We start from the raw sequence: 25,361 nt of genomic DNA, 5'->3' as shown, positions 1-25,361 counted from the left end.
TTATTGCGGTGTCTATTTCTTTAAGTGATGTCCTTGCTGTGTCCTTGTCTTCTAGTCTCTCTGGATCGAGGTCGGGCACATTTGGACAGCAAAGAGAAACTTTTGTTAAAGGAAATCCTTGATCTGAGACAGAGGTTGGTGAACAGAGCCAGAGAGGACAGTAGTGCGTCCTCCCTGGCACACTCCTCGCCACATGCCGCCGCCCGGTGACCACAAGCTCTTCCTCCTCTTACACATGTGAATGTAGTTTGTGTTTAGTAAATACCTTTCTTTTGATTGGAATTATTTTATAAGATGTTTTACATAAATCGTTTTTAAAATCACTTAAAACCCGAGTTGTCATATTTTACTTTGTATACATTGGTGTAAAAAAATAAAATAAACATGACATAAAATAATATTTTATTAAAATATCCTAAGGCATTAACATTTTCAAGTAAATAAAAAAACAGATTTACAAATGTATCTTTGTTCCTTCTATGACGCACATTAAGGTCACTAAATCATTTAAATCTTGTGATCGTAATCATGTGACATTTAATCCCACCATGTACTTCTCCATTTGCCATCAAGTTAACAGACAAAATCATGCTGTTTGATGGATTTTTCAATTCTTGGAACAAGGGAAACAGTCCAAGTTCTCTTCTAAATTGAGAGCAGCTTTGTGTTCACGCAGGAACATTCATTACGTTTTGTCGCTCCGCGTGTCTCGTCCTTCAGCCTCCAGAACTCCTGTCAGTAAGCTGTTGTTCCACCAGCGTTCACTGAAGCTCTGCAAGCACACGCTGGACAGACTCTCGCCGTCTTGGTAGTCCTCCTTCATCTTCTCTGGGTTCAGGTCTTTTGACAGCACCTGGCAAGAAAAAGACACAAAGTCTACCTAACAACCAAGTGGAGTAATTTTGATAAAGATTGTCAAAAAGATCCCTCCTTAACAAGGGCAGGTGTTGGTAATATGATATCACTAAGTGCTTCTTAGCATTATCCGGGTCTCTTCCGGTTGCATTTGCGGTCTAATAAATGCATTCTTTCCTAGAGAGACAAACAAATTCCTTCTAACCATAACAACATTGTGGTCCTATTTAACACACATCCTGTCTGAATGTCTTGTTGCATGCAAAATGACTTATAATGGCCTGATATTACCAACCTCTAACGTAACAACAGCGCCGTCCTCACCTCAGTGAGGGTGTGCAGAGTGCTTTCTTTGGGGTTAAGATGTTTTAGGGCTTCCTCTGCTGATTGCAGGACATTTTGGTTACGCCGCAGCACAAAGGATGACTGCTGCTGCTGTAAGATTCCTAGCAGGAGTCTGAAAGCAAAGAGGATATGAAAGCAGTCTAGTTAGTTTAGTGCAGGGGTCAACAACCCTTCTTGTGGAGATTTTAGAAACACTGGAGTGGGCGGTAATGTGTATTTTTAAAAAGAGTTGTGATGTCCTGACAGGTGCATGAATGAACGTGGGGAAAGTAAGGAAAAGGGAGGGGAGTGGGTCCGTGATAAAACTAATCGTTAAAACAACGCTTTCAAAAGTTAAATTCTGCATGGACAGATTCCTTAGCCTGTAAAATAGGGTTTAAAAAAAGATGAAAAGTTTATAGGCTGTTAAGTTTTGACCATCCAAACTATTTTGTCTAATGGAAGAGGGGTGAGAAAGGTTGTTGACCGCTGGTCTAGTTATTGTAGCACAGGTGTCAAACTCAACAGGCACTCGGACTAATTTATGAAGCCCACATAAGCCCAAATGCGAAATTGGCTCACTAATACCTCAGTTGTGAGTTTGGAATTATTTTTTTTAAAACGACAGTTGTAATTTCTTCAGGAAACCAGCGTATGATGGTTATGAAACTTAAAAAAATAAATGTTTCATTTCATCCATGATTTGACTGAATTGGCTAGCCAACGATAATGAGTAGTTTTCTTAGAAAGCTGCACTTGATTGGTAATAACCTACTCAGTGGCCTTGTGGTTAGAGTGTCCGCCCTGAGATCGGTAGGTCGTGAGTTCAAACCCCGGCCGAGTCATACCAAAGACTATAAAAATGGGACCCATTACCTCCCTGCTTGGCACTCAGCATCAAGGGTTGGAATTGGGTGTTAAATCACCAAAAATTATTCCCGGGCGCAGCCACCGCTGCTGCTCACTGCTCCCCTCACCTCCCAGGGGGTGATGAAGGGTGATGGGTCAAATGCAGAGAATAATTTTGCCACATCTAGTGTGTGTGTGACAATCATTGGTACTTTAACATTAACTTTAATAATGTGTGACGTTGGAGGGTTACACACACGACACAGTAGGGCTGGGCGATTATATGATCGTAATCGATCGCGATTAATTTGTTTTTAGCCTTTTTACAACATTTTTCCAATTTTGCTGGCTCAATATGAGTAAAAAAAAAAGCAATAGACAAGCAATGTGTGGTTTAAAACGTTCCGGAAGTATCCATAGCGTTGTCGAAATTGCCTTTCCCTTTTGCTGCATGCAAAGAAGATTAACTGACAGGATGAAGTGGATTTTTTACATTCGTAATTATTGCAGCAAACAGATTGTTAAAGTTAAGGAGTTTTGTAATATTAAACCAAGTGCACTACAGGGCTAGTGACTGTGTCTGTCGGCAAAACAGCTTCATACGAGGGGGAAAGTTCAGCTACCGGTAGTTGTTGTTTTGACTGTTTTTAAATACAAAGTTGATCCACCACCCCCTTGTCACGTTTGTTTGATATACAATACTGTAAAGCACTTGATATTGTGTTCCAAGTGTACTAACTTACTAAAGTATGGACTTTTGTCAAGGCTAGAACCCATTATTTATATTTACATTGTTTCTTACGAGGAAATTTGCTTCAAAATACAAACTTTTCTATTTAACAACCAATTAAGTTTCCAAATCAATGTTCCATTGTATATAAATAAAGCAAAATAATCAACATTTGATATAATTAAATTGTACATGGGAATTTCATTGTACACATTATTTAATACTAAGTCAATTTAAGCAAAAAAATAAAAAACAATTTGGGCGTTGGTAGAGCAGGAACTGGGTCAAAAGAACCGGATCCCTTGATAGAGCCGGCTGTAATTTGCTATGAAAAGATGATGACAAGGTTATACATCTACAAGTATATTGTTTCACTAACTTGCAGGCATGTGAAATGTCCGTGAAAATGCAGAAATCTTTGGGTCTTTCGTGTCAAAAATCACTTCCTCGTTTAATGAAATATCCCAAAAAATACGATCTATACAAAATGTGTTGATCGCTCGCCTCAGCCGCAGGTACTCGCTGTTCCTCTTGCCTAAACGCCGCACTGAATTGCAGGACAGGGAGACGACGGGGACGCCGAAACAAGCTCGCGAGTTAGCATCATTCAGCAAGCTTACTTGTTGTCGCCTGCGTTCGCTCTCCAAGCCACAACTTTGACGGCTGTCCACTTTGCTGCTTATCATATTTGGATGATTGCAACCTGAACCAGCTGTAGTTCTAGAGCATTTATTAGTAGACAGCGAGAAGGTATATTTTTGACATGATGGATTGTAAACCGAGGTCACAACAACGGAAGTATGATGGGGCGTGGCTGCAGGATGGAGTTGCCAAATGGGAAATATTTTCTGAGTCCTTTACATTATTCATGTTATAGAACTTTACATTGTCATTAAAAACTACAAATTCTGCATTTAATTTAGATAATAATGAGTCATATATTGGAATATGGGATGCATTATTTAAATTTGTTTCAACTGTTAAATGAACCAAAATATGTATTATATCTTTGTGGAAAATATTGGACACAGCGTGTTGTCAAGCTTATGAGATGTGGTGCAAGTGTAAGCCACTGTGACACTATTGTTCATTTCTAATTTTTTATAGTTTTTAATGATAATATCAATGAGGGATTTGTAATCACTGCTGATTTGAAATTGTTACTAATATTGATGCTGTTGTCGATAATGTTCATTTTTGTTTCACTACATTTGGATTGTTCCGTGTCATGTGTGTGTGTCCTCAATTGCTCTGTTTATTGTTCTTAATGTTGCTGGGACGGGTTTGGTTTTGGAATTTCATTGCATTATTGTGGTATTGTTGTGTATTGTTTTGTTGATGGATTAATTTAAAAAAAATAAAAATCTACAAATTCTGTAGTACATTAGACGGAACGGGTAAGTGACAAAAAGACAGCCAAAATAGGTTGGTAGATGAGAATAAATCTAAAGGTCAAATATAGTGTAGACATGCAACCAATTGCATGAAATGTTGTCTTCATCTTTAAAATGTTATTCCGGGGCTTGCATGGCAGCACTTGGTGCCGATCGAAATGTTCTCTTTTTTTCTTACAGGGTGCTTACATGCCTGCACTTGACTGAAAATGAGTTTGCTGTATTGTGTGTGGGCAGCACCTGGTCCTGATGAGACATGTGCAGGCCTTCAGCCACACTTTCCCTTCAGCGAGATATGCTGGGTCCTCAGCTTCTGCGCTCTTCTCTGCATACATTAAGATAGACAATAAGAAAGCACAGGTGCAATCTGATTCAACTTTAAAAGGATGGCTACCCAAGGCTGTGTTGTCCTCTAGCAGCTGCACACACATCTTTCCCAGGTTGAACCAGTTCCAGGGGTTAAAGGGCAACAAGCTGCACAGGTCCTGCAGAGACAACATCCTGGGACCGATGGCACCAAAATGTTGGTAGACGCTGACCTTTGGGGCAACGTAGAAGATCTCAAACGTCAGTTTGAGCCGGCAGCTGTGAAGTAGTGAGTGGTTTACCTTAAGCAGCAGCAGGCTGGTCAAGTGACACGTGTTTGATGCTTCTTTGCTCTGAACAAAGAAGACAATCACCCAATAGATACTTTGTTCATGCTTTTTCACTCTCCTGTAAAGTAAGTGTTGGTTCTATGACATTAAGAGCAGTGAAGTGTGTGCACTCATGAGCACATACCAGAATGTCAACCAAGTCCATCGCTCTGTCTCTATGACCAAGCTTGGTGCAACATCGAACCATTCCCTCCAATATATCTCTCTTAATAGACAGATTGTTGTTGCCGATCCAATCTAGACAACTGCTGTACGCATCCAGGCCTGTCTGTTACACACACGCGCACACACAATATGTGCCATTATAGGAAATTGAATGCTATTTGTAGTCAGTAAAGAAATGTTCAGTAATGTGCCAATTAGTGTCACAAGTTTAATCAATAAATGAATGTCAAAACAATATGTAAAAATATCAAAATAAATATACATTTAAAGTAAAAAATGTTGACAGAAATGCACAATTTCACACAAATTGTGCATATGGATTAAGCAGTGAAGAAAAGGAATGGTGTTGAAATATTTATCGAGAAACAAATATGAGTTGGAAAAACAAATGATACAAATAAGAGCTATACATTGTTAATAGGGGTGTAATGAATAATCAATATATCGATTTATATTCCTTAAAGACACTGTTTTTTGGAATTTTGCCTATCGTTCACAACCATTATGAAAGACATGAGGGATGGATTTTTTTTAATGCATTCTAATTTGTAAATAAACGTAAATAAAAGTCTGCTCACAGCGGAGTAAATGGGAGGTGCTCTATTTCACTCATAAAATTGAATGAATAACCATTCAAAAACCACCAGCAATACTCCATTTACATTTCTTGATTTGAATATTAACCAAGTATTAGTGATATTGTTATTATAAGTGCTAACGCAGACAAACTATTTATAGCGACGCTGAGATCACTTCCGTGTGTCACTATGTTTACATCATCGAGTGATCAGCCGCTTCCTTGCTTCTCTGCTCCCTGTAAGTTTATTCTAGATCACAAATCATGCTATTAACCTGGACAGAAGAAGTCAGAGTAGGTATTCTGGTAAATTGGTACACTTTAACAGCTATTTAGGACCCAAAAATGGCACGAACACAAAAAGACGTTTACTCACCCCCTTCCCCCTAACCCAGGCCTGGGCAATTATTTTGACTCAGGGGCCAAATTTAGAGGAAAAAATGTGTCTGGGGGCCGGTATATCTATTTTTAGGAAAACTAATATAAAACCTCACAATAAAGTCTGATCAAATGCTAAAAATGTTATGACAGACCGCCTTAAAAACGGAATGGAATTTTAAATTTTTCTATGAACGATAAAACCCTGAATCTTATTCTACAGTATAATACTGCGATACTAATGAATCATATTCGGTCCAATACCGCCTCTGAAAAGTACCGGTCCGCCACACCCTAAGATTTTTTGTTAAAACAAAGCCAATAATGCAATGTTTTCCGGTCCCCTTTATTTAGAAAAGTATCGAAAAGTACCGAAAAGTATCGAAATAATATTGGCATCGGGACAACGCTAGTCACTAAAATATTGTGCAAAAGCGCAGATTCCAACCATTGAAATACTTTGTATAGCTCAAGACTTACGGTAATTTGAAAACATCACTGCACATCATAATGGCAGCTACAGTTTCCATCTTAAAGGTCTAAAAAAATTATTTGGGAATATCCGGCGGGCCAGATTGAAAAGCTTAACGGGCCGCATGTGGCCCCCGGGCCTTAATTTGCCCAGGTCTGCCCTAACCCCTTCTCTTTGTGAGGATTATGGTCATTCTTCATCTAAATGGGAATATAGGAACATCTCAGCCGTCTGGATCCTAATGACAGCAGACATTGTACAGTAAGTGATTATTTTGATCTCATAAAGTCTGCAGTGAGTAATATAATCAGGGATGAAGAAAGAAAAAAAATCAAACGTCATGATGCATTTTGGAAATTAATGCACCGCGTATGCTTCAATGTTAAAATTGTGCCCGTTCCTACAGTACAACCTTGATGGAGGTGTTTGGATGTTTTTAAATGGCTTTTTAGGCAGAACGGCGCAGCTACCATAGGCTCCATTGTAAGCAAACTTTTGATCGCATTTATTTGATATTTACAATGCAAAAAAAATTACGAATAACATCCATCGTCATATCTCTCGTAATGATTGTAAACGATAGGCAAAATTCCCCCAAAAAATGCTGTTCCCCTTTAGGAGTCAACTCCATCGATCCGTGCTGGACAAGTTTGCCTTCCAGAGGATAGGTATCGATCTAACGTCGTTTTAAAGGATTATTTAATTTTATCAATACTTCAAAAAGAAAAACATTGGATTTAAGTTGGCAGACTTTATATGAAGTTTAGCACTTTTGATGACGAGGATGTTGAATGTTATTCAAGTCTGTCTGTGGCGTGATCGCCATCAGTCGTCAACACAAGAATGGCGGATAGCTACAGTGGTCGAGAAAGGTCACAACAAATGCAAACACAAGACTATTATTAAGCCACAACACAACTGTCAGCTACGACATGATTGCAAAAACAAATACAAACACCACAACACAACTTTAGGACACAAAGGACACGACGGACAAATCGAAAGTAACAGCAGAGCAAGTTATGGCGACTAGGGTTGGGTATCGAGTATCGCTTGGAACCGGGACTAACTTTCCGATTCCCCCGGAATCATTCAAAAGTTTAAATTTCGATACCAGTCCGCCGACCGGAAAAAAATATGTCCGCCGAACCGGAAGAAGCCGCTGAACACCAACGAAGAAGCGCCCACCGCCGGAAGTGTTAGCATAGCCGAGCGAGTCAGTCAAGCTCAAGCATGGATAGCGGGCGTCGGCGGTCGAAAGTGTGGCTTTACTTTACAAAAAAAAAATGAAATAACCGCGAAATAACAGAGCTCCATGTCCATCAAAAAACGAGTGGAGAGAGCTGCAGACGTACCAGGACGTTCCACCGATACTTATGTCTGACGACCCTGCTGCATGGTGGTGGAACCAACAAAAGACTTATCCTTTGCTGTCATATCTCGCTTTCTCCTATTTATGCGTTCAAGCTTCTTCCACACCCAGCGAACGTGTATTTTCCACAGCAGGAGACACTATCTGTCCAGAACGCTCACGCGTCCTGCCTGAGAAGGCGGATATGGTCATTTTCCTAAACAAGAACTGTCTCTGATTTTATACTGTACCTGCTGCTAATCTGGACTGGGTTTTGCAAGTTGTTTCTTATTGTTTATTTGCTTTTCTGCACCAGGTTAGCCCATCAGTGGGAGCACGGTAACATTTTTAAGTACCTGCAGCATCATACACTTGTGTGTGTAAATGTGTTTTCATGAGGTTTCCTGCAGCATCATACACTTATGTGTAAATGTGTTTTCATGAGGTTTTCAAAAATAAAGCTCTCTTGAGGAAAGTGTACCCCTGGGAAAATGTATTCATAATTTATAATATTTATATTCAAGTTCATAGATTTGATATTTATATTCTAGTTGAAAACAGCCCTGTGAGGAATTTATAGTAAAGTTCATAAAAAGTTAATAGAATTAAAATTGATGGAGAATGTCTGACTATTTCATTCAGAAAGACTGTAGGTTAGCTAGCTCATTTAAAATATCCTAAACTTTTTTTTGACCCTGCCTCTTAAAAGAATCGGAATCGAGAATCGCCAGGAATCGGAATCGAAACAAAGAATCGGAATTGGAATCGTTCGAATTCAAACGGTTGACAACAGTGTAGTGAACATAGTATATTATTATTATTGAAAGAGTTACTTATTGCAGGAAAAAGTGGTCATACTTTTCCTACTTCCTTCATTACACAATGTTCAACTTTCCTCCTCAGGAAGTTGCTGAGTTGTCGAAACTTGTCCGCTGTCATTTCCGTTGCGTCTTTATATTGATGTGTTTTGGCTTATAGTTGTGTTGTGGCGTTTGTATTTGTTGAGACTTTTCTCTGCTATCGTAGCTGTTTATTAAAAGAAGACCCGTAGCAGGTCAAACCACTGCTCAAATCTCTGAAGAGATTTGGTTGCACTTTATTATATTGATATAGTATTTTCACTTTAATTTATTGTGTATTTGCATTCTTTCTATGTCAAAAACCAAAGTAAAAATAGCATGTAAACCTATTATTTCAACCCGGAGAGATGTTTGCTGCACATTAGCAGGTAAATCTACTTTTCAAAATGTTGGCTACTGCACATTTATTGAAAATTGTGAATATTGAAAATGACAGCAAAAAAAGGTTTCCTCTTGTTAATTTAACCTTAAGTGTCGGTTGCACTTTATTTATTTTTTTAAATGCAAAGGCATTGGCCATTAATTGTTGTTTACTTGCATGTTTATATCCATAAGTCATTTATATCCAATTCCCTTACAAGAATTAACAGAAATGTGTCAAAACATTACCTGCAGGGTCCAGGATTTTTAACTCTGGTCATTTTATTTTTTTATTTCAAATATAGTGAATCGATTTTAACTCGCTGAATCGTTTCGTATCGTTGTAAAAAATATAGTCCCTTAGACCGTATTGGCAACCACGCATTCTGAATCGAAGTTAAAACAAATCGTTACACCCCTCATTGTCAATACTGTAGAACAAAATAGATAATGTTAGGCACGGATTTTTTTGACAAAGCTAGTTTGCCAAATATCCGGGTACTTTATGACGTGTCGACGTAAGCACGAACCGGCGCCATATTGATGTTGGGTAAAATACTGCCGACCGACAACAATATATTATTGGTGTCATGTTAAATAATAATGTGGACAGAACCCTTATTTAGTAGACTGACATAGTAGTAGGTGTAAGGTTTTAATTACAAGATAATTCGGATTTAAAACTGTACCTGGTAATTGCCTTGCCGCACAGCCAGGTCACCTCGAAATTTAAAAACTTTCTGCTTCTGCAGAGAATCATCTGTGTGGAGAGCAGCGCTGTCACAGAACCACTAAAATAGGACAGAGAAGACTTTACCCGTTAGCGTCTACAGCACATTTCAGCATTATTTCAATTCTAGTTCCAAGCAGGGCTACGCGGCGGAAGAACACACACTCCGGCGCTTACCTCCGGCTCGCAGCGTTTAGCGTTATAAGACGACACGAACACGGAGCCTCGGTCTTTCGCTTCCAAAAACACGGAGTCGTCGAAGTTGCTCCCAAATATTTCCATGGTGGGTAATTATTATTTATTATACTGCTATAATTTGACTAGTAGTTTAAACATGTATAAATGCTTTACACGCGCCATGCGCATGGATTCCGCCTTTCACGCAAGTCCGCCGAAACACACGATCCACACTGACTTCTGTTCCGGGCAGAATAGTTCCGACCAATTAAGAAAATACACATATTGTACTTTTGCGTTAACTTACGAAATAGATCTTAAGTAAACGTACATGTTTAAGTAGATAAATATATAAATTATATAAACTATATATTTTACACTTAATTATAATTGTAATAATAGTATAAATAATCATGAGTTGTAATGGGCAGACAGGTGTACTTTCTACCTATGAAAGCATCTTTTTTAATATAAATGGATTTCTAATAAAATGACATTTCAACAAAATGTCAATATTGTTTCTCTCATCCAAAAGCATTGTTTGAATAGATAAATATAAGTGCTACTTTTTAAACACAAATGCTTTAAAGTACACATTGCTTTGCACTGAGGCCTGTCCAAAGTTTCCTTTTAAAAGAGGTGTGAATAGTCAACCCAATTTTGTTGGAATGATTAAAAGCTGTAGTCCCCAACCACCGGTCCAGGGACCGGTACCGGTCCGTGAATCATTTGCTACCGGGCCGCAGAGAAATATTTAATAATTTATAAATTACTGCATTTTCTCCGACTTAACTTTCGCCTGTCCCACTAGACACCAATAAGCTTGTTTAGAGATGTAAAATAAAACTCCTCATAGGACGTTGCCATTTGTTATATTTGTTATAACTTTGTGACATGATACAATGCACTTTAATGAACATATAAAATATAAATGTGACAGATTGTAGCCTAAGGCTAATTTCCATCTGCAGTCCCCAGCAGGTTGATGGTACCCTGCTGGGGATCTCATTGCAAAGAAACACGCTCACGGCTCCCACTAATTCAGCGTTTTAGTGAGTTGTATTTTTCACTGACTTGTTTTTGCTGTATTTATCTGGCACAAGTGGAAAGCCGGTCCCTGAAAATAATGCCTACATTAAACCGGTCCGTGGTGCAAATAAGGTTGGGGACCCCTGATTTTAAAGCAAATTGAATATGAAGAATTACATGTCACTACTGTATTTGATTTAAATATAATACAGGCAAGCCAATTAAAGTCAATATTTATTAGTGTTTTGAAGCAATTGCACCAGCCTTATGAACGCCACTGTAGCACCATTATGAAATGTAATTGAATTAATGTTGTAGAAATGTGGCTGTAGAGAGAAAACCCATCAGCTCTAATGATCGCAGTGAAGAAGGAAAGTGTTGCATTGAGAATAAATAATCTCAGAAAAAGGGGGGGAAACAGATGACAGTAGTGACAACATGTATTTTGTCAAAATAAACATTCATAGATCACAGGTATAAAGAAAATGAGCGAAACATTTAGATGACACAAGGTATGCATGTAAATAACACAGCAGGTATACTAGTCAACATACTAACTACAGCAAGATTAAGTGGGATATATGATATGATACATGATGATATATAACCGCACCCCATTGAGAAGACAAATCACTTCATAACGCCCATGGAAACAAGTCACCTGTTTCAAGCACTCATGTACCTGTGTTATAGTAACAGTAGCATTTCTATCCCCAATGACACCATCTTGGTTTTTAGTTTTACTATTTCCTTCGACAAAGTTAATGTATTTTCAAAGTGAGCTGTGGTCCGTTACAGCCCAAAGTACCCAAAAGCAACTCCAGCAATACAGGCTGAACCTAAAACAGATTGACTTTCACTTTCACCTTGTGTGCAGTGTAAACAAAGTATTCTTTGAGACTTTTTCATTGGTAAAAACATAGCAAACCTCTACAAGCAGGCGGACAATAGTAAAATACTTTCGGAGTAGGCTTTCAGCTAATCTCTGGACTAAATGTAAGCAGAATGTGCAGCAGTACAAAACATAGATGGAACAGTTCGAAGGTAACTGACAGGGCTGAAACAATTCATGGTCGCAGTCAAAATGGTGACTGACTTTTCTAACTTTTACTTGCTTAGCCACCGTGTCAAGTAAACCAAGCCAGCCAAACGTATGTACAAAATGAGAAGTTGTTTGACGTACTTATTGCATGCAGTATTCGACAAAAAAAAAGTATAAACGGTAGGTACACATGTATATAAGCTATAACATCTTGTTCTTTTTCATGCCCAGGCACTTACAGTTCACATTACAACAAATAATGTGTTTCCGCTTTCATTCGGTTGCAATCAGCAAGCCAGGCAGGCTGAAAATGCTTTGAGATTGCTAAAAAGGTGCTAACATAGCATGAACGACAAGTACAAGGTGGCAAAAATACAAGAACTAAAAATTCTAACAGAGGTTTTAAAACCCGAAGTTCACAATGTTAACTTCATGACAGGCATTTGTAGTGTCGGCAGAAAGCAGAGCTTGGTCATGCATCACCACTTGGTTTGAACAAGGCTACTACACCGTCAGTGGTTTGTGTTGTTAAGATGGTGCAATTGTCTTGGAACAAGTCCACAAGCCATGGAGGCACATATAGGTACAGTATTTATCTGCAAAGGATTTCAGGTCTATGGTCCTAGCCATGGTTGAAAGGATGGCAGTTGGTAGTCCTGTGTTGTCCTTTGAGCATTTATTTTTAGAAAGCAAGGGTCTGTGACTGCAAAGTCAATGTCCTTATGGTATCATCGGTCCACAACAAGCAGGACACTGCTCGTGTCCACATGATTTTCTTGGAGGGAAAAGAGTCAAAGGACATATGAAAGTGGACACCATTTCCGTGATTTACAAAAACCTTTACCAACCACATTTTTTTTTACTAAAAGGTATTCCAAATGTGGCTCAAACTGTGCAATAAAGCAAAAAAAAGTGGCAGTTGATTCCACCGAACTATATGATCATTCGACTTTCAAACAACATAATTTACATATTATTAGAAAAGTAGATACACTGGTAAGAGTCCTCCCTTAGGGGAAACATTTTCATGACTTTTATTTTAAAGGCAAAATACTGGTTTAGCATGAAAGAAAACATTGACTCTCAGAGCCATTTCATGATACATCGAGAATAAGGTGCCAAATCAATAATTTAATCCACTGTGGTAGACAAAGTGCATTTTAAACAAGTTGAGTTCAGGTGCTTCATCGTTTGAAATGTTTAAAATACTGTTGACAGTCTTTCTAGACCAGGGGTCTCCAACTTTCATCAGTATTAGAGCTAATTTACAAATTGAAAGGAAAAATTAGTTATCTGTGTTTTATTTAAATGACTGACAACTTTTAAATTGTATTTTTAAACAGTGATTGTATTTCTCTATGCTATTTTCTCATTGAATATAATTGAATAGTTATTAAAAAAAGTACTATGTTTTGACTCTTTGTGACCTATCTTTTGGAGACCTCAGATCCAGACCAATTTATCAGACCAGTAATTATGTTTGGTTATGTTTTTTTTATGATGGAGGTGCAGTTAGTGCATGCTTGCTGCAAAACACTGTTTTGTTTTGTTTTGTTTTGTTTTAGGGCGGGCCAAGAGCACCGCCTTGCAAGTCTGGAAACACATTCAAGTTTGGCACAGCTCAAACTGTTAGAACCTCCATAGAAAATAGGTAACAACAGCCTTGAGCTTGTTGTATCAAAAGGTGCAAAACACGTCAATCGCAGTGCATATTAAACATACATTTTTCCATGATGTAGAATAGTAACCACCATCAAGGGAAGACTTTGAAAAGACATCCTTCCACCAAAACATTGGTGTTCACTCAGTATTAACGTACTTTGGCTCACGTTGCATTAAGCCTTTATCTCTGATGGATTACCATAACCTATGTAAACTCATCCATTCTCATTTACTGTAGGTGTGTGTCGCTTTAAAATTATGACGGAACCCTTCCACCAGGTGTGCTAAATGTGGTTTAACCTAAGGGCAACTTTAAGAGCACCTTGTAAACACATTAAAAAGGAGTCACATTTCATTTTGTAGTGAAAAGGGGCCAACATTCATCTGCAATTGAAGTTGAAATTTACGCTTGTGCTCAAAACACTTCTAAAGAAATGCAGCATTAAATTCAGTGAGGGACTTTACATCATAAAATCTAGTTGATGATTGTTTTTACATTTTAAATATTATTATTGTCTGCTTTTTTGGTGTACCAAAAAATACATGGCTTAAATATTGCCCGCTGGGTGAGAGCTGAGATTGGGACATAAAGCATCATTCCCAAATATTTGGAACATAATCAATGTCACCATTGAGCATTTAGGTAAACACCATTATTGAGTTGTAACATTCTTTAACGATTTAGTCCTCAGACACAGACAAGGACTTCCTCACACTGCGTGACGGCTCCCAAACCTCACTGTCATCTGTGTCTCCTTCATCATGCTCCTCGTCGTCATCTTCGTCCTCCTCTCCCATTTCAGCGCCTGAGGGCTCCTTGTTGGCACTCGATGCCTCTATCCGGATCTCGTCTGCCCCTTCTCCTCCGTCTGCCCTCCCCAAAGTCGGCTCCTGGAAGGGGTCTGCCCCCATATCCAGTCGTCTCTGGACCTCAGCGAACCATTCCCTCACCTTATTGGAAAAAGATAAAGACAATCTGTGTAACAATATACACTACAAATAATGATACTTGTAAAAGAATGATAGTTCACTTATTAGAGTAAATAGTATTTACTAGGAACGAAACAATATGAAAATTCCATTTCACGCTTATTGTGACCAAAATTATCACGGTTATCGCGCGGTATTGTTGAATGTGCTCAGAAAGTACTTACACATAATATTTTGATCAAGGGTTTTTTAATAAATCGTGGTGTCTTATTCTGTTCAGCAGCCATTATACACATCATTGACCAATCACAAATGCATATCTTAGTTACTTAGACAGCAATGTGTTTATATGAGTTTATATTAGGGTATGTTTTTTCTTAACTGAGAAAGACGTTAATGTTACTTGTATTTATGTTAGCATTTAAACTTGTGTGCTAGAACCAGTCCGTCTGTGAGTTTATCTCAATCAAATGCAGTTCACAATCACACGGTTTTCCGATCATTTTAATTTAAAACAGTAATACTAACAGTCGTTGGTTTTATCATTAATACCGTTTATCGTTACATCCCCAGTATATACTATCTATTCATTGTCTAACTGTAGGGGTAAAATAGAGCCTATCCCAGCTGACTGGGTAAGAGACAGGATGATGTAATAACTTCTTAGCTAACAATATGTTTTGTGTAATTTTGCTGTTTACAGTGTGGGCCACAATCTTCATTGTTTAATTTTATTTTTCAAAACATGCAATGGGCCAATAGAAAACAAACGAGTAAATGGTCCATTAGTTGGACTTTGGACATTCCTGTTTTACACCACCAGTCTGAAGTAAAAGAGTGTGAGGTTAGTACAGTTTGTGCACATAAAAAATAAAAATACTGTTACCCGTTCATAGCTCATATTGGTTTTGGTGACAAGCTCATCCAGGTCCTGCTCACTGAGGAAGCGGTGCTTCAGGTAATACTCCTTCAGGATGTCCCTGCCGCTCTTGAATTTCTTTGGCGGGGGACACATGTCCATGTCTGAACTAAACGAGGCGGACCGCCTTGGCTGCTTGCGGGTTCGAGATCTCCCCCAACCACGATTTCTGGGACGTCTTTTTCGACTACCCAATTTGTTGCTCCCCCCACTGTTTGGGCCCTCCACGTTGCCACTTTGGTACTGAAAGAACCATTTAAGGTTCCCGTTCTTCCAGGAGTACCGAGAATCCCCGAACCAGCTGACAACGTAAGGTCGGGGCAGACCGCTTTCCTGTGCTAGCTGTTCGTATTCCTCTGTGGTGGGCCACTGAGTTCGCACAAAGGCACTTTTAAGAAGATGGAGCTGTTCTGGAGTCTTTTTAGTCTTATCTTTGATGTCTCTGCTGCTGCTGGTTGCTATCTGCTTACTGCGGCCTCCGGGCGGAGTCTGACTAACCGTACGAGAGGAAGAGGGAGAGCAAGAAGCCCCAACATCAGTGTTCAATCCACCGGTGTCCGTTGGCCCTCCCTCAGAAGAATCTGGGGAGGGTGTGCTGATTGTCGGCATTTTTCGTCTCTCTGTGAACCAGGCATCAATCTCCCTGCGTGTCAGTTTTGTCTCCGTTCTCAGGCGGCTCAGCTCTTCATCTGACGGAGTGCTGCTCTTCTCAAAGCTCTCCTCCAGCACCACCAGTTGCTCCGGTGTCTTCTCTTTAAACTTCTGCAGAGTGAAGTCGGGAAAAGGATTCCACGTCTTGGGCCGCATCTCCTTCTCCCTCACAGGAGGCGTGCGGGCACGGTGCGGGGATGACGGGGTTTCGTCGCTTGAGTCGATGACTATGGTGGCGTTGGCGGTGCTGCTACAGCTACCGCCTCCTCCTCTGCTACCTCCGTCGTGGAAAACAATCACATTGTTTTTGGAGTTTCGTTGGTTGTACCTGGTGTCACTGAACCATTTTTTGATCTCACCCTTGGTCAGATTGGTGATGTTCATCAAGCGTGCGATCTCTGCATCACTGACAAAGTGGTTTTTAAGATAGCTAGCTTTCAGCTCCGCCAGCTGCTCTTTGGACTTCTTGGGCCGCATACTGAATGTGTCTGCATTCAGGGCTGAGTTCTCCTTCCAGAAAGAAAAGGAGAGTTACGTGCTTAACATGAATTTATTGCTGTACATCACCAAAAGAGTTAGCTTGTAGATAGCTACAGTAACAATGGAGTAACTGAGTTGTGTGAAAAAAAATTTAACTATCATTTCAGCCAAAGTCCACCGGGTAAACTTATTCTATACACGTGTGTGCATCTTTCTAAATACATCATCGAGGAAAAATGCACTTTAATCTTTGAGAGATACTGTTTTGTTGTTTGTTTTTATTGCTGCTATTCTGACTGTTGTTTGTTTACATGAAAATACTTTGTTTTATCAAAACTTTGCCTGTCTTTGCTTTTACATGGACAGAAGTGTAATATTTGTTTTAATTTTTGTATCAGCCTAATTAGCTGGACAGTTCATAAATATATTTTTCTGAATAAAGTAATCAACTTTATTCTATTTAATGTTTGTTAGCACATGCCCAAAGATATATCAAGCTGAATTAAAAGCCAATGGCTGATTATTATCTGATTAGGCGACTAATCGTTAAGATTGTTGATGATTTGTTAACTTTCAAACAGTCGTTAGTTGCCGCCCTATTTCACCATTAGCACAGCACAAAATCAGAAGTATTAAAGGAAGCTGTACCTGGGGGGAAAGAGAGGGGGGCTGAATGGTGGTAGCCCGTTTAAGATCACTGTTTGTTGGGGTGGACTGGCAGGAAACTCTGCTGGAGCTCTGGGACTGACTGGGCAGACCTGCCACTGTCAGGGTGATGGGATTGGTCACTGGAAGGTTTCCTCCTGGACCCAACTGGAAACACACAGAGCAGCAATGGCATTATGACCACATGTTCACATAAAAATCCAAAACATACAACATTAGACAAAAAAATAAATGGTATAGAGGAATGTTAAGTATTTGGAATGTCACAAATAAATGATGCAGCCAAAATATCAGAAACAGCTGTAAGTATGATTTAGAGGAAGAAACACACAAAGTAAACAAACAACTAGATCCTCTATTATGTTTGGCACACAAAAACCAGATCATTGTCTCAAGTCAAAACATTAATTTGATGCAGAATTAAGTGTCAAAATGTAACTTTCACAACAATTTACAACGCACAACTTGCAGGATGTTCTTGTTTATTAAACATATTTGTTATTGTTACATTATGTTGATATTAACAAAAAACATGTTTGTTTTTCTAAAATAAAACATGTATACACATGAATGAGGACGTGTTACTCCTTTTGTGTTATTATTGTGCTACTTAAAGTTGAAAGAGCATTGGTGAAAAAAACCCTCTTCCTGCAAAGTGTGCATCGTATTTGTCGGTGAACTGTCATGTTTTTGTTCGACTTTACCAGATCAACAGCCCATTTGCACATGTGCAACAAAAACACTACTTGAATGGAATCACGTAATTAATCCTTCATAAATGTAATTATTTATGAGGGAAATTGCCTTACTTTCAAAAGAAAAACATTCAAATATCTGCCACCTCCCATTGGTTGATGTTTCATGAGATCACAGTTACAACAGATGCAGAAAATCACTATGCTCTGGCTCATGGTCAGTGACATGTAAGTATTGTCTGCATTTCCATCCTAAAAACACCAATTTTGTGTTGATGTTTGGATGTCTGAGTGCACCTTGAGTGGGGGTGTATGGTGGAGAATTAGGAAGTGTTGAAGTGGTAGGAGAGGACAGTGAGACGGTGTGCTGTATATGCCATACTTGTCAACATTTGCAATTAAAAATATGGTAAATCTCCCAGGAAATCGGGTAAAAATAAAGGATTTTCATTTCATTCATAAATTGGCGCTAAATAAATTTAAAGAATAATCATTTACTCATAGCCTAATGGACTGGAACCTACATAGGGATGATGTTTGTTAAGAAATTATCGAGTTCCAGCCCATTATCGAACCGATTCCTTATCGAATCCAGATAGGTTGTTGTGTGTGCACTGAGTTCCAAAAGCCATAGATGTTATATGACTGGGCCGGCACGCTGTTTATATGGAGGAAAAGCGGACGTGACTGAGGACAGCATGCGGTCATTATAGGGTGAAGGTTTCAGGTGAGAGAGGACGCTAAAGGCACGCCCCCAGTGAGCACATAATGCTGCTATGTGCGTTGTAAATAAAAAAATTGCAGACAAACACATCACCAACATGGACGAGGTGCCGCTCACTTTTGACATCCCGGTGAAGCATACTGTGAAGAAGGGGACCAGCACGGTAGCGAATAGATACGCACAACTGGGCAAGAGAAGTCGGCTTTTACTGTTGTGATAGCTTGCTATGCTAATGGACAACGAGACTGACTTTGAAAATGAGGAGTGGGAATCTGGCGTGTTTGATGGAGAACTTGCCCAGCTGTTAATTTGGGACACAAAAGGTGAGGACTTTGATGGATTTGTGGATGAGGATTGATCAAAAAATAATGTGAGTACATTGATAAATACTTCAATAAAGTACAACCGAACTCAGCTTTGCTCCTGCTGCCTTTTTAAAACAGCATCCATGCATGCTAGCGTATGTTTTAAACTAGCGTATGTTTTAAACTAGCGTATGTTTTAAACTAGCGTATGTTTTAAGCTAGCGTATGTTTTAAACTAGCGTATGTTTAACCATGCCTGCACCCAAAAATACGCTGCGCGTTATTTATGTGTTGAATACAGAAATAGCACCCGTAACTGACACGGCGCCTTTTAATACGGTGCGCCCTATGGTCACAAAAATACGGTATAGTGGCTTCGATAACAGGAACCGGTTCTCAAAAAGGGATTTGAATCCATGGAATCGGTTCTTTTCTTATCGAACAATCCGAAGAACCGGTTTCGAACATCATCCCTAAACCTACATCCTATACATCACAAGAGCATGCCACTAACCACTATGCTATCCACTCTGGCACACATCCTTGGCAGTTTGGGGATTTATTTAATACAACATTAGCTGAAATATTCAAAAATGAAAATAAAAACAATTCTGGGCTCCTTCACAGAGCTTATAGTATAAACATTTTTCAATGTCATTGTTCCTTTGATGTTACAGAAAGTACTAAAGAAAGATCTCTATTCATCTAGATATTGGGATTTTCTGTCGTCTTCATGTCAAGCCATCTCAGTCACGTTGTTGATTTGATTCAATCACATACATGAGCCCACACCCAGAGGGTTGTTGAGCGGACCCGATTGCTGCAGTAGTGGCAGTACGTATGGGGATTTATCTTTTTTTCATTGGAAGTAAAATCCAGGAGAAAAACAGGTCCGAGAAGACGCCGGGAAAGAAGGACAAAAACAAGATAATATATGCAGTGTTGAAACTGAACACTGCTGTAGATGTGTTGAGGTCAGAATAAAGGTTTGAAAGAGTGTCAGACCGGCCTTGATACTAGGGTAATAACTTGTCAAATTTCACTGTTGGTAACAGCGTTGTAACTTTTAAAAAAGTAATTACAATACCCATTTCTGGAAAACAATAATGGAATTACTAACGCTATTTTGTAACACTGGTTACGAATTAGCCTACAACAACACTCTATATTTGTTAGCACATTCTTGACATAATTTCCACTATAATGCATGTAGAGTCAAAGCAGGTCAGTGGTGATTCAGAGCTAATATAATAACACATTCATTCTGCACTCACCTGCGTGAATACCAAGCCTGGCTGGCCCACTATCTGGCAGGTCTGAAGAATGGACTGTAGGCCGTTGGCAGCAGCTGAGAGCTGGTGAGCAGGTATGACAGTGATAGTTTGAGGCACAGTGTGCACGGTGCCATTGAACTGTTTCCTCCTAGCCTCTTCTACTTCCTCTGGGGTCCAGCTGACGCCGTGCTTCAGCCGCTGGGCAGAGAACCATACCTGGAAGGGGAGCAGAATCTTTTAGGTCAGTTCATTGATCATCTTTTTTGGCAGATATGATCAATTCGCCCCCTTTTAACTACCTTAATCTGCTCCTCTGTGAATTGCGTCTGCCCTGCCAGACTGTTGATCTCAGCCACTGAGGGGTAGGGAAACTTCTTGTAGGTGCCACCCAGCAGAGGGTTGGTGTCCATAGCTGCGCTATAAGAGGGAATGCTGCTCAGAGGTATGAGCAGCTGGGGTTGAGCTGCTGTAGTTTGCTGCGCCTGGAAAGCAGAAAGCACCTGAAATAAAAGAGTGAGAAAAAGGAATGAAGAATTAATTACCATTTATGTTATACCTGATGCAAGGAGAATATTTAAAATTACAGTGGTACCTCAACAGAGTAGTGTTTTGAGATAAAATATTTCTCTCTGCTTTAAGTTGCGAGCAAAAATTTTGGTTGATAGCATCCCTGCCAGTTGTTGGTATATCAACTGTCACGGTGGACACCTTAATCCAACCAACATCTGTTCTTACTTGCTAGCATTAGCTTATAGATGGATTGGCATAACTGTGTTTTCCAACCATGGGAAAAAATATAGTGAGTGTGAAGGACAGTGCTGAGAAAAATAGGGTGGTATTCATTGAATTAAAGAAAGTAATAATCAAAAACCGAGCGTGTCGCCAACAAGGCCAAGCAATTTGAACGTAACCCTGTTGGTCTGCACCACAGTGAAGCAGAATGAGTCTAACGCCAGCCAAAAATGTTGACATTTTTTTTCTAACTGGCGGACATTTTATCCAGGAAAATATGGAAATGATGCGGATTGTGTGTTTGGCGGACAAGCAGCTGGAGGGAGATTACGAAGAAGTCCATTCTCTAAGGTAAATGCTGTACATTTCATTATTTCATAAAACTACTGTAGTTGTTAATATTACATTTTATTGTATTTATACAATATTTCTTATATAAAAATGTGTGTTTCTTTTTTAAACTCATGTTAGTGGTAAAATGTTTCTGTTTTGGGGGGGGGCAAACAGCAATTCAATGGAGACGTTGATTTTAGGTACAAGTGTTTGGAGCTCCGTCATAGAACCACTTCATCTCGTAAATTGAGGTACTGCTGTACAACTAACTGTTTGAAAGTCAACCACCAGTGTGTTGATGTACAGTACTGTCACTGCCAAGACAAAAAAACACAGTTTTGTTTCAATATGCCAAGTAAAATTTTCTTACTCTACCTGTGCCAGGCCAGGAGGAATAACAGTAGGGTTTAAAATGGATGACTTCCTTGGCTTCTCTGAGGGCTGGCTGAACAGGAAGTTGCCTCCTCCGAGCTTCATGGAGTCATGCAGCAGCATCTCCATTGATGCCATGGGCCCCAGAGGAGCTTCGATTGGCTCCTGCTCTCCACCCAGCTTGCCTTCGACCCCTCTTTCAAAATACTCCACTACTTCATCTGATGCATTAAGGGAAGATGTGATTTTCTTGGGTTCAGATTTGGTCTTCATCCTCATGATCGGGGTCTTGCTGAGAGAAATGGCGGCAACAGTTGTGGCATCTGCTTCTGCTTCCTCAGGCATGTCACACTGCTGATACTGGTCGCTGCTCCGACACTCTGGGGCGTTTGTGGTGCTACACTTTAGACTCAGTGCATCTTTCTCCTGTAAGTTGTTGGATTCGCCTACAAAGATAATGTCATTTTAAAGCAACATTTATATTAATTTGAACATTAATGCACAGGAGTGGGACAAAACAAATTTACCAGCATCTGGTAGGGTAGGGACAACCACTACTGTATGATCCAGTTCCTCTGCTGTTGGAACCTTATCTACTGTCCCGTCCACCCCATCAGTATGATCTTCTTTTGTTCTTTCAGTTATCCCCTCAAGCTCATCAGATGGTAACTGCTCCACCACATCAGAGGGCAGCACCATGCAAGGCGTTGTTGATTTTCGGCGGCTTGACATCATTAGACTGTGCAAATGTCTATCTAGAGTAAATGCAGTTTTAGGCAGAAGACTTGAGGCTCACATGTCTTTGGAAGTCATCTTCACGTACCAAGACTTTTCAGTTGTCTGGTAAAAGAAACAGATGGAAAATGTTGCAAAGTGCATTCAAACAGATTATTTTAGGCAAGTGTGTACATTTGAACAAAGTGTGCATGTTAAATTAATCTATTCTTAATACACTTTGACATTGTTTTTGATTTTACACATCTTAGTATATAAGATATTATCCACAACCTAATCATAACACAAATGATACACCTCTCAGAATAAAATGCATCGGTGTTAGGGCTGCAGCTATCAATTGTTTTAGTAATCTTTCGATTAGTTTATTGGCTTAATTGGTAATCGGATAAATCACACTTTATAGCATCAATCTGTATTTTAAGGAAAATAGCTGGTCCTGAGCAGTCCTGGGTTCAATCCCGGGCTCGGAATCTTTCTGTGTGGAGTTTGCATGTTCTCCCCGTGACTGCGTGGGTTCCCTCCGGGTACTCCGGCTTCCTCCCACCTCCAAGAACATGCACCTGGGGATAGGTTGATTGGCAACACTAAATTGGCCCTAGTGTGTGAATGTGAGTGTGAATGTTGTCTGCCTATCTGTGTTGGCTCTGCGATGATGTGGCGACTTGTCCAGGGTGTACCCCGCCTTCCGCCCGAATGCAGCTGAGATAGTCTCCAGCACCCCCCGCGACCCCAAAAAGGGACAAGCGGTAGAAAATGGATGGATGGATGAAATAAACGATTTTTCTGCTTGTCGAGAGCATCATTTGTTTTTATTTAATAATACAAAGTTATGCATTAAGAAAAATAAAAACTTTCCGCAATTCATGCCACACAGATTACAGCAAACACACACCACCTCTGTCATATGAGCTCTTTTGCAGGTGTGCGGAAAATAGGTTTGTGTATTTAAGGTTCCAGGCACTCCACGCGGTCTGGATTTGATCTTTTTTTCTTCGTTACAATCGTTAAACTATTAATCGAAGAAACTGAATACAATTTGAAGCTTTTTTCTAATCGATTAATCATTGCAGCCCTGATCTATGTTAAAGATTGCCAACCATGATAACAGTGAGTTGATAAGCAATTAACCACAATTAACATGCAATTGTTCAATAATATTCTACACCATTACATTATCTAAATTAGACACTGAAAAGGGGTATGATTCCACTTAATTCTGCATATATGGCTGCTCTTGTGTCAAATAACATTAATGTGTACCATCTCCTGTGAAATATATTTGTGTCTAACATTATCAAAATCAGAAACAGACTTTGAAAAAATACATACAAACAATATGTGTCCCCTTACATATATTGCTACTATTTTATTATGTATTTAGCATGATGCTACAGTAATGCATACAGTGTAACACAGGTGGGCATGTCTGGGCTAACTTCTCAGAACTGAAATGTGGCAATAACGTGGGCTTTACGTGTAGATTACAATAAGCAGCTTAAATAATCATACATTATTTTTGTAAATGAACGAAAGCGACTTATAATTGAGGACGTGTGATTTAGCTATGTAGCGTGTAGAGAACGAGAAGGGCCAACTAGCCAATGTTAGCAATCATTATTGCTGTACATGTCTGCCGGCTAACTTACTGCAACTACACCAGCGTGCGCCGTGTTACTGTCTGGCTTTCCGGGGCGAGGCGCGGGGTGTTTCACCCGAGCAGCTCCCGACGTCTGTCCTTCCCAGCCGCGAACCATTCAGCGCCACCCGGGCCGGTTACGCACCGTAGCGCGGACGTTCACCGGGATCGTCTGTCGGTGTCCAAAACAGACGGTGGGAGGCACGCGCACAAATGGACCGGTCTAACGGCTACGACTCCCGTCTACAGATGCTGGCAACACCGCACATCTCTCACCCTCTTCCGAACAGGTTGTTATGTGTCCCGGCAAGCGTCGAGTAAGGCTCCATGAATGAAAAGACAACTGTTACAACCAACTGCATTAGCTCGCTGACCTAATTCTCATTTTTTAACGGCGGTTTTTTTTACAATGATCAAACAGCGTCATTATTCGGATACGCCGTGACGTCATCCGCCCGCGACTTTCGGTGCTCGCAAAATTCCGAGAATGTATAAAGTACATATTTTTCCAGAAGTTGGTCGTTCAAGGCAATTTTATGTAGTTGTTTTTAAAGCAGAAAACAGAAAATATTACTTAAGTATGTGTAAAAGCTGCTTTCGTCTCGTTGCCGTGCCGAGTGTCCTTACATGACCTGTCAAGGCAGCACGAGAAGCTACTTGAGGACAAAACTGACATTGCACTTTTTCCTCATGAATATTCTCGATCCTATATTGCATCGCCACATTTAATGTTGTTAAAAACATTACATTTTACGATAAGTTTATACATAATTGAGCAGCGACTTGGCAAAAGTGACCAACACGAGGGAGCAACAAATGAAGCATTCAGTTTATTTTAGGACAGCAACATACATGAGCGAAACTTAATAGCACAAACAAAACGCTAATTACTAGTTATACAAGTAAAACTCTACTATTGTAAAGACAATACAGCGGTTTCTAATAAGGCATTAGGAAAAACACTGCAAACATCAGACTGGGCAGTTTAAAGCAGACAATACAAAAGAGGGCACTCAGTATTATTTATAAAGAGTAAGCCATTTATTTAAATATAAACCAATGGTAATACAAAAATTCTGGTCGTGGGTAAAAAGATTTATAAGAACTTAGAAACAGAGTTGCATGTTTACACTAAGTGTTTGATTATTTAAAAAATTCACATTGTTCATAGATCATAGTAGAAATATCAACAGAAGTCATTGATCTCTTTCTCCAACTCCTAATTGAATGAAAAAAAAAACAAGAGGACAGAAAATTAGAAACATAATAATGCCTGAACATTGGAAATATATAGT

At 39.6% G+C, this 25,361-nt stretch overlaps 3 protein-coding genes and 2 long non-coding RNA genes across 15 annotated transcripts in view; 3 read left to right on the top strand and 2 right to left on the bottom strand.

Annotated features, from left to right (window-relative positions):
- The window catches only part of tbc1d31 (TBC1 domain family, member 31), a 29,928-nt gene extending 29,476 nt beyond the window's left edge, over nucleotides 1–452 (top strand). Inside the window, exon 22 of one of the 2 annotated variants that reach the window (XM_062063553.1) lies at nucleotides 56–452. In XM_062063553.1, coding sequence (XP_061919537.1) covers nucleotides 56–210 — 155 coding nt within the window. In that variant the 3' untranslated portion in view covers nucleotides 211–452. The remainder of the gene's footprint in view (nucleotides 1–55) is intronic. The other variant, XM_062063554.1, reaches the window with a different exon arrangement.
- On the bottom strand, nucleotides 361–24,724 carry LOC133660245 (zinc fingers and homeoboxes protein 1-like). 7 transcript variants are annotated; one of them, XM_062063550.1, is made up of 15 exons: nucleotides 24,077–24,490; nucleotides 22,220–22,532; nucleotides 21,696–22,138; nucleotides 20,555–20,755; nucleotides 20,256–20,471; nucleotides 17,240–17,404; nucleotides 16,471–16,621; nucleotides 15,428–16,389; nucleotides 14,347–14,562; nucleotides 9,661–9,762; nucleotides 4,933–5,076; nucleotides 4,761–4,811; nucleotides 4,393–4,691; nucleotides 1,180–1,312; nucleotides 362–853 (listed from the first exon to the last, which is right to left on the bottom strand). In XM_062063550.1, the coding sequence occupies exons 2-15, from the start codon at nucleotides 22,425–22,427 to the stop codon at nucleotides 686–688; spliced, it is 3,459 nt and encodes a 1,152-aa protein (XP_061919534.1). In that variant the 5' UTR covers nucleotides 22,428–22,532; nucleotides 24,077–24,490; the 3' UTR covers nucleotides 362–685. The 7 variants fall into 7 exon arrangements, with proteins under 7 accessions (XP_061919536.1, XP_061919534.1, XP_061919532.1 ...); XM_062063549.1 differs by having other exon boundaries at nucleotides 363–853; nucleotides 4,393–4,477; nucleotides 4,547–4,691; nucleotides 15,428–16,621; nucleotides 24,077–24,489; XM_062063551.1 differs by having other exon boundaries at nucleotides 711–853; nucleotides 1,151–1,312; nucleotides 4,393–4,477; ... (1 more) ...; nucleotides 15,428–16,621; nucleotides 24,077–24,491.
- Nucleotides 9,878–23,140, top strand: LOC133660250 (uncharacterized). The gene is made up of 3 exons (XR_009827792.1): nucleotides 9,878–9,984; nucleotides 21,259–21,338; nucleotides 22,334–23,140. It is a non-coding gene; the product is annotated as an uncharacterized LOC133660250 (long non-coding RNA).
- The window catches only part of LOC133660249 (uncharacterized), a 5,764-nt gene continuing 4,474 nt past the window's right edge, over nucleotides 24,072–25,361 (top strand). Inside the window, exon 1 of the long non-coding RNA XR_009827791.1 lies at nucleotides 24,072–24,356. This is a non-coding gene — a long non-coding RNA (uncharacterized LOC133660249). The remainder of the gene's footprint in view (nucleotides 24,357–25,361) is intronic.
- The window catches only part of LOC133660244 (ATPase family AAA domain-containing protein 2-like), a 19,051-nt gene continuing 18,602 nt past the window's right edge, over nucleotides 24,913–25,361 (bottom strand). For 3 of the 4 annotated variants that reach the window (XM_062063541.1, XM_062063543.1, XM_062063544.1), the window contains one exon: nucleotides 24,913–25,285. In XM_062063541.1, the coding sequence (XP_061919525.1) occupies nucleotides 25,253–25,285 (33 nt within the window). In that variant the 3' untranslated portion in view covers nucleotides 24,913–25,252. The remainder of the gene's footprint in view (nucleotides 25,286–25,361) is intronic. The other variant, XM_062063545.1, reaches the window with a different exon arrangement.

This window comes from Entelurus aequoreus, linkage group LG11 (genome assembly GCF_033978785.1).
Source record: "Entelurus aequoreus isolate RoL-2023_Sb linkage group LG11, RoL_Eaeq_v1.1, whole genome shotgun sequence".
Taxonomy (NCBI): domain Eukaryota; kingdom Metazoa; phylum Chordata; class Actinopteri; order Syngnathiformes; family Syngnathidae; genus Entelurus; species Entelurus aequoreus.
This window is presented reverse-complemented; position numbering and strand designations above follow the sequence as displayed.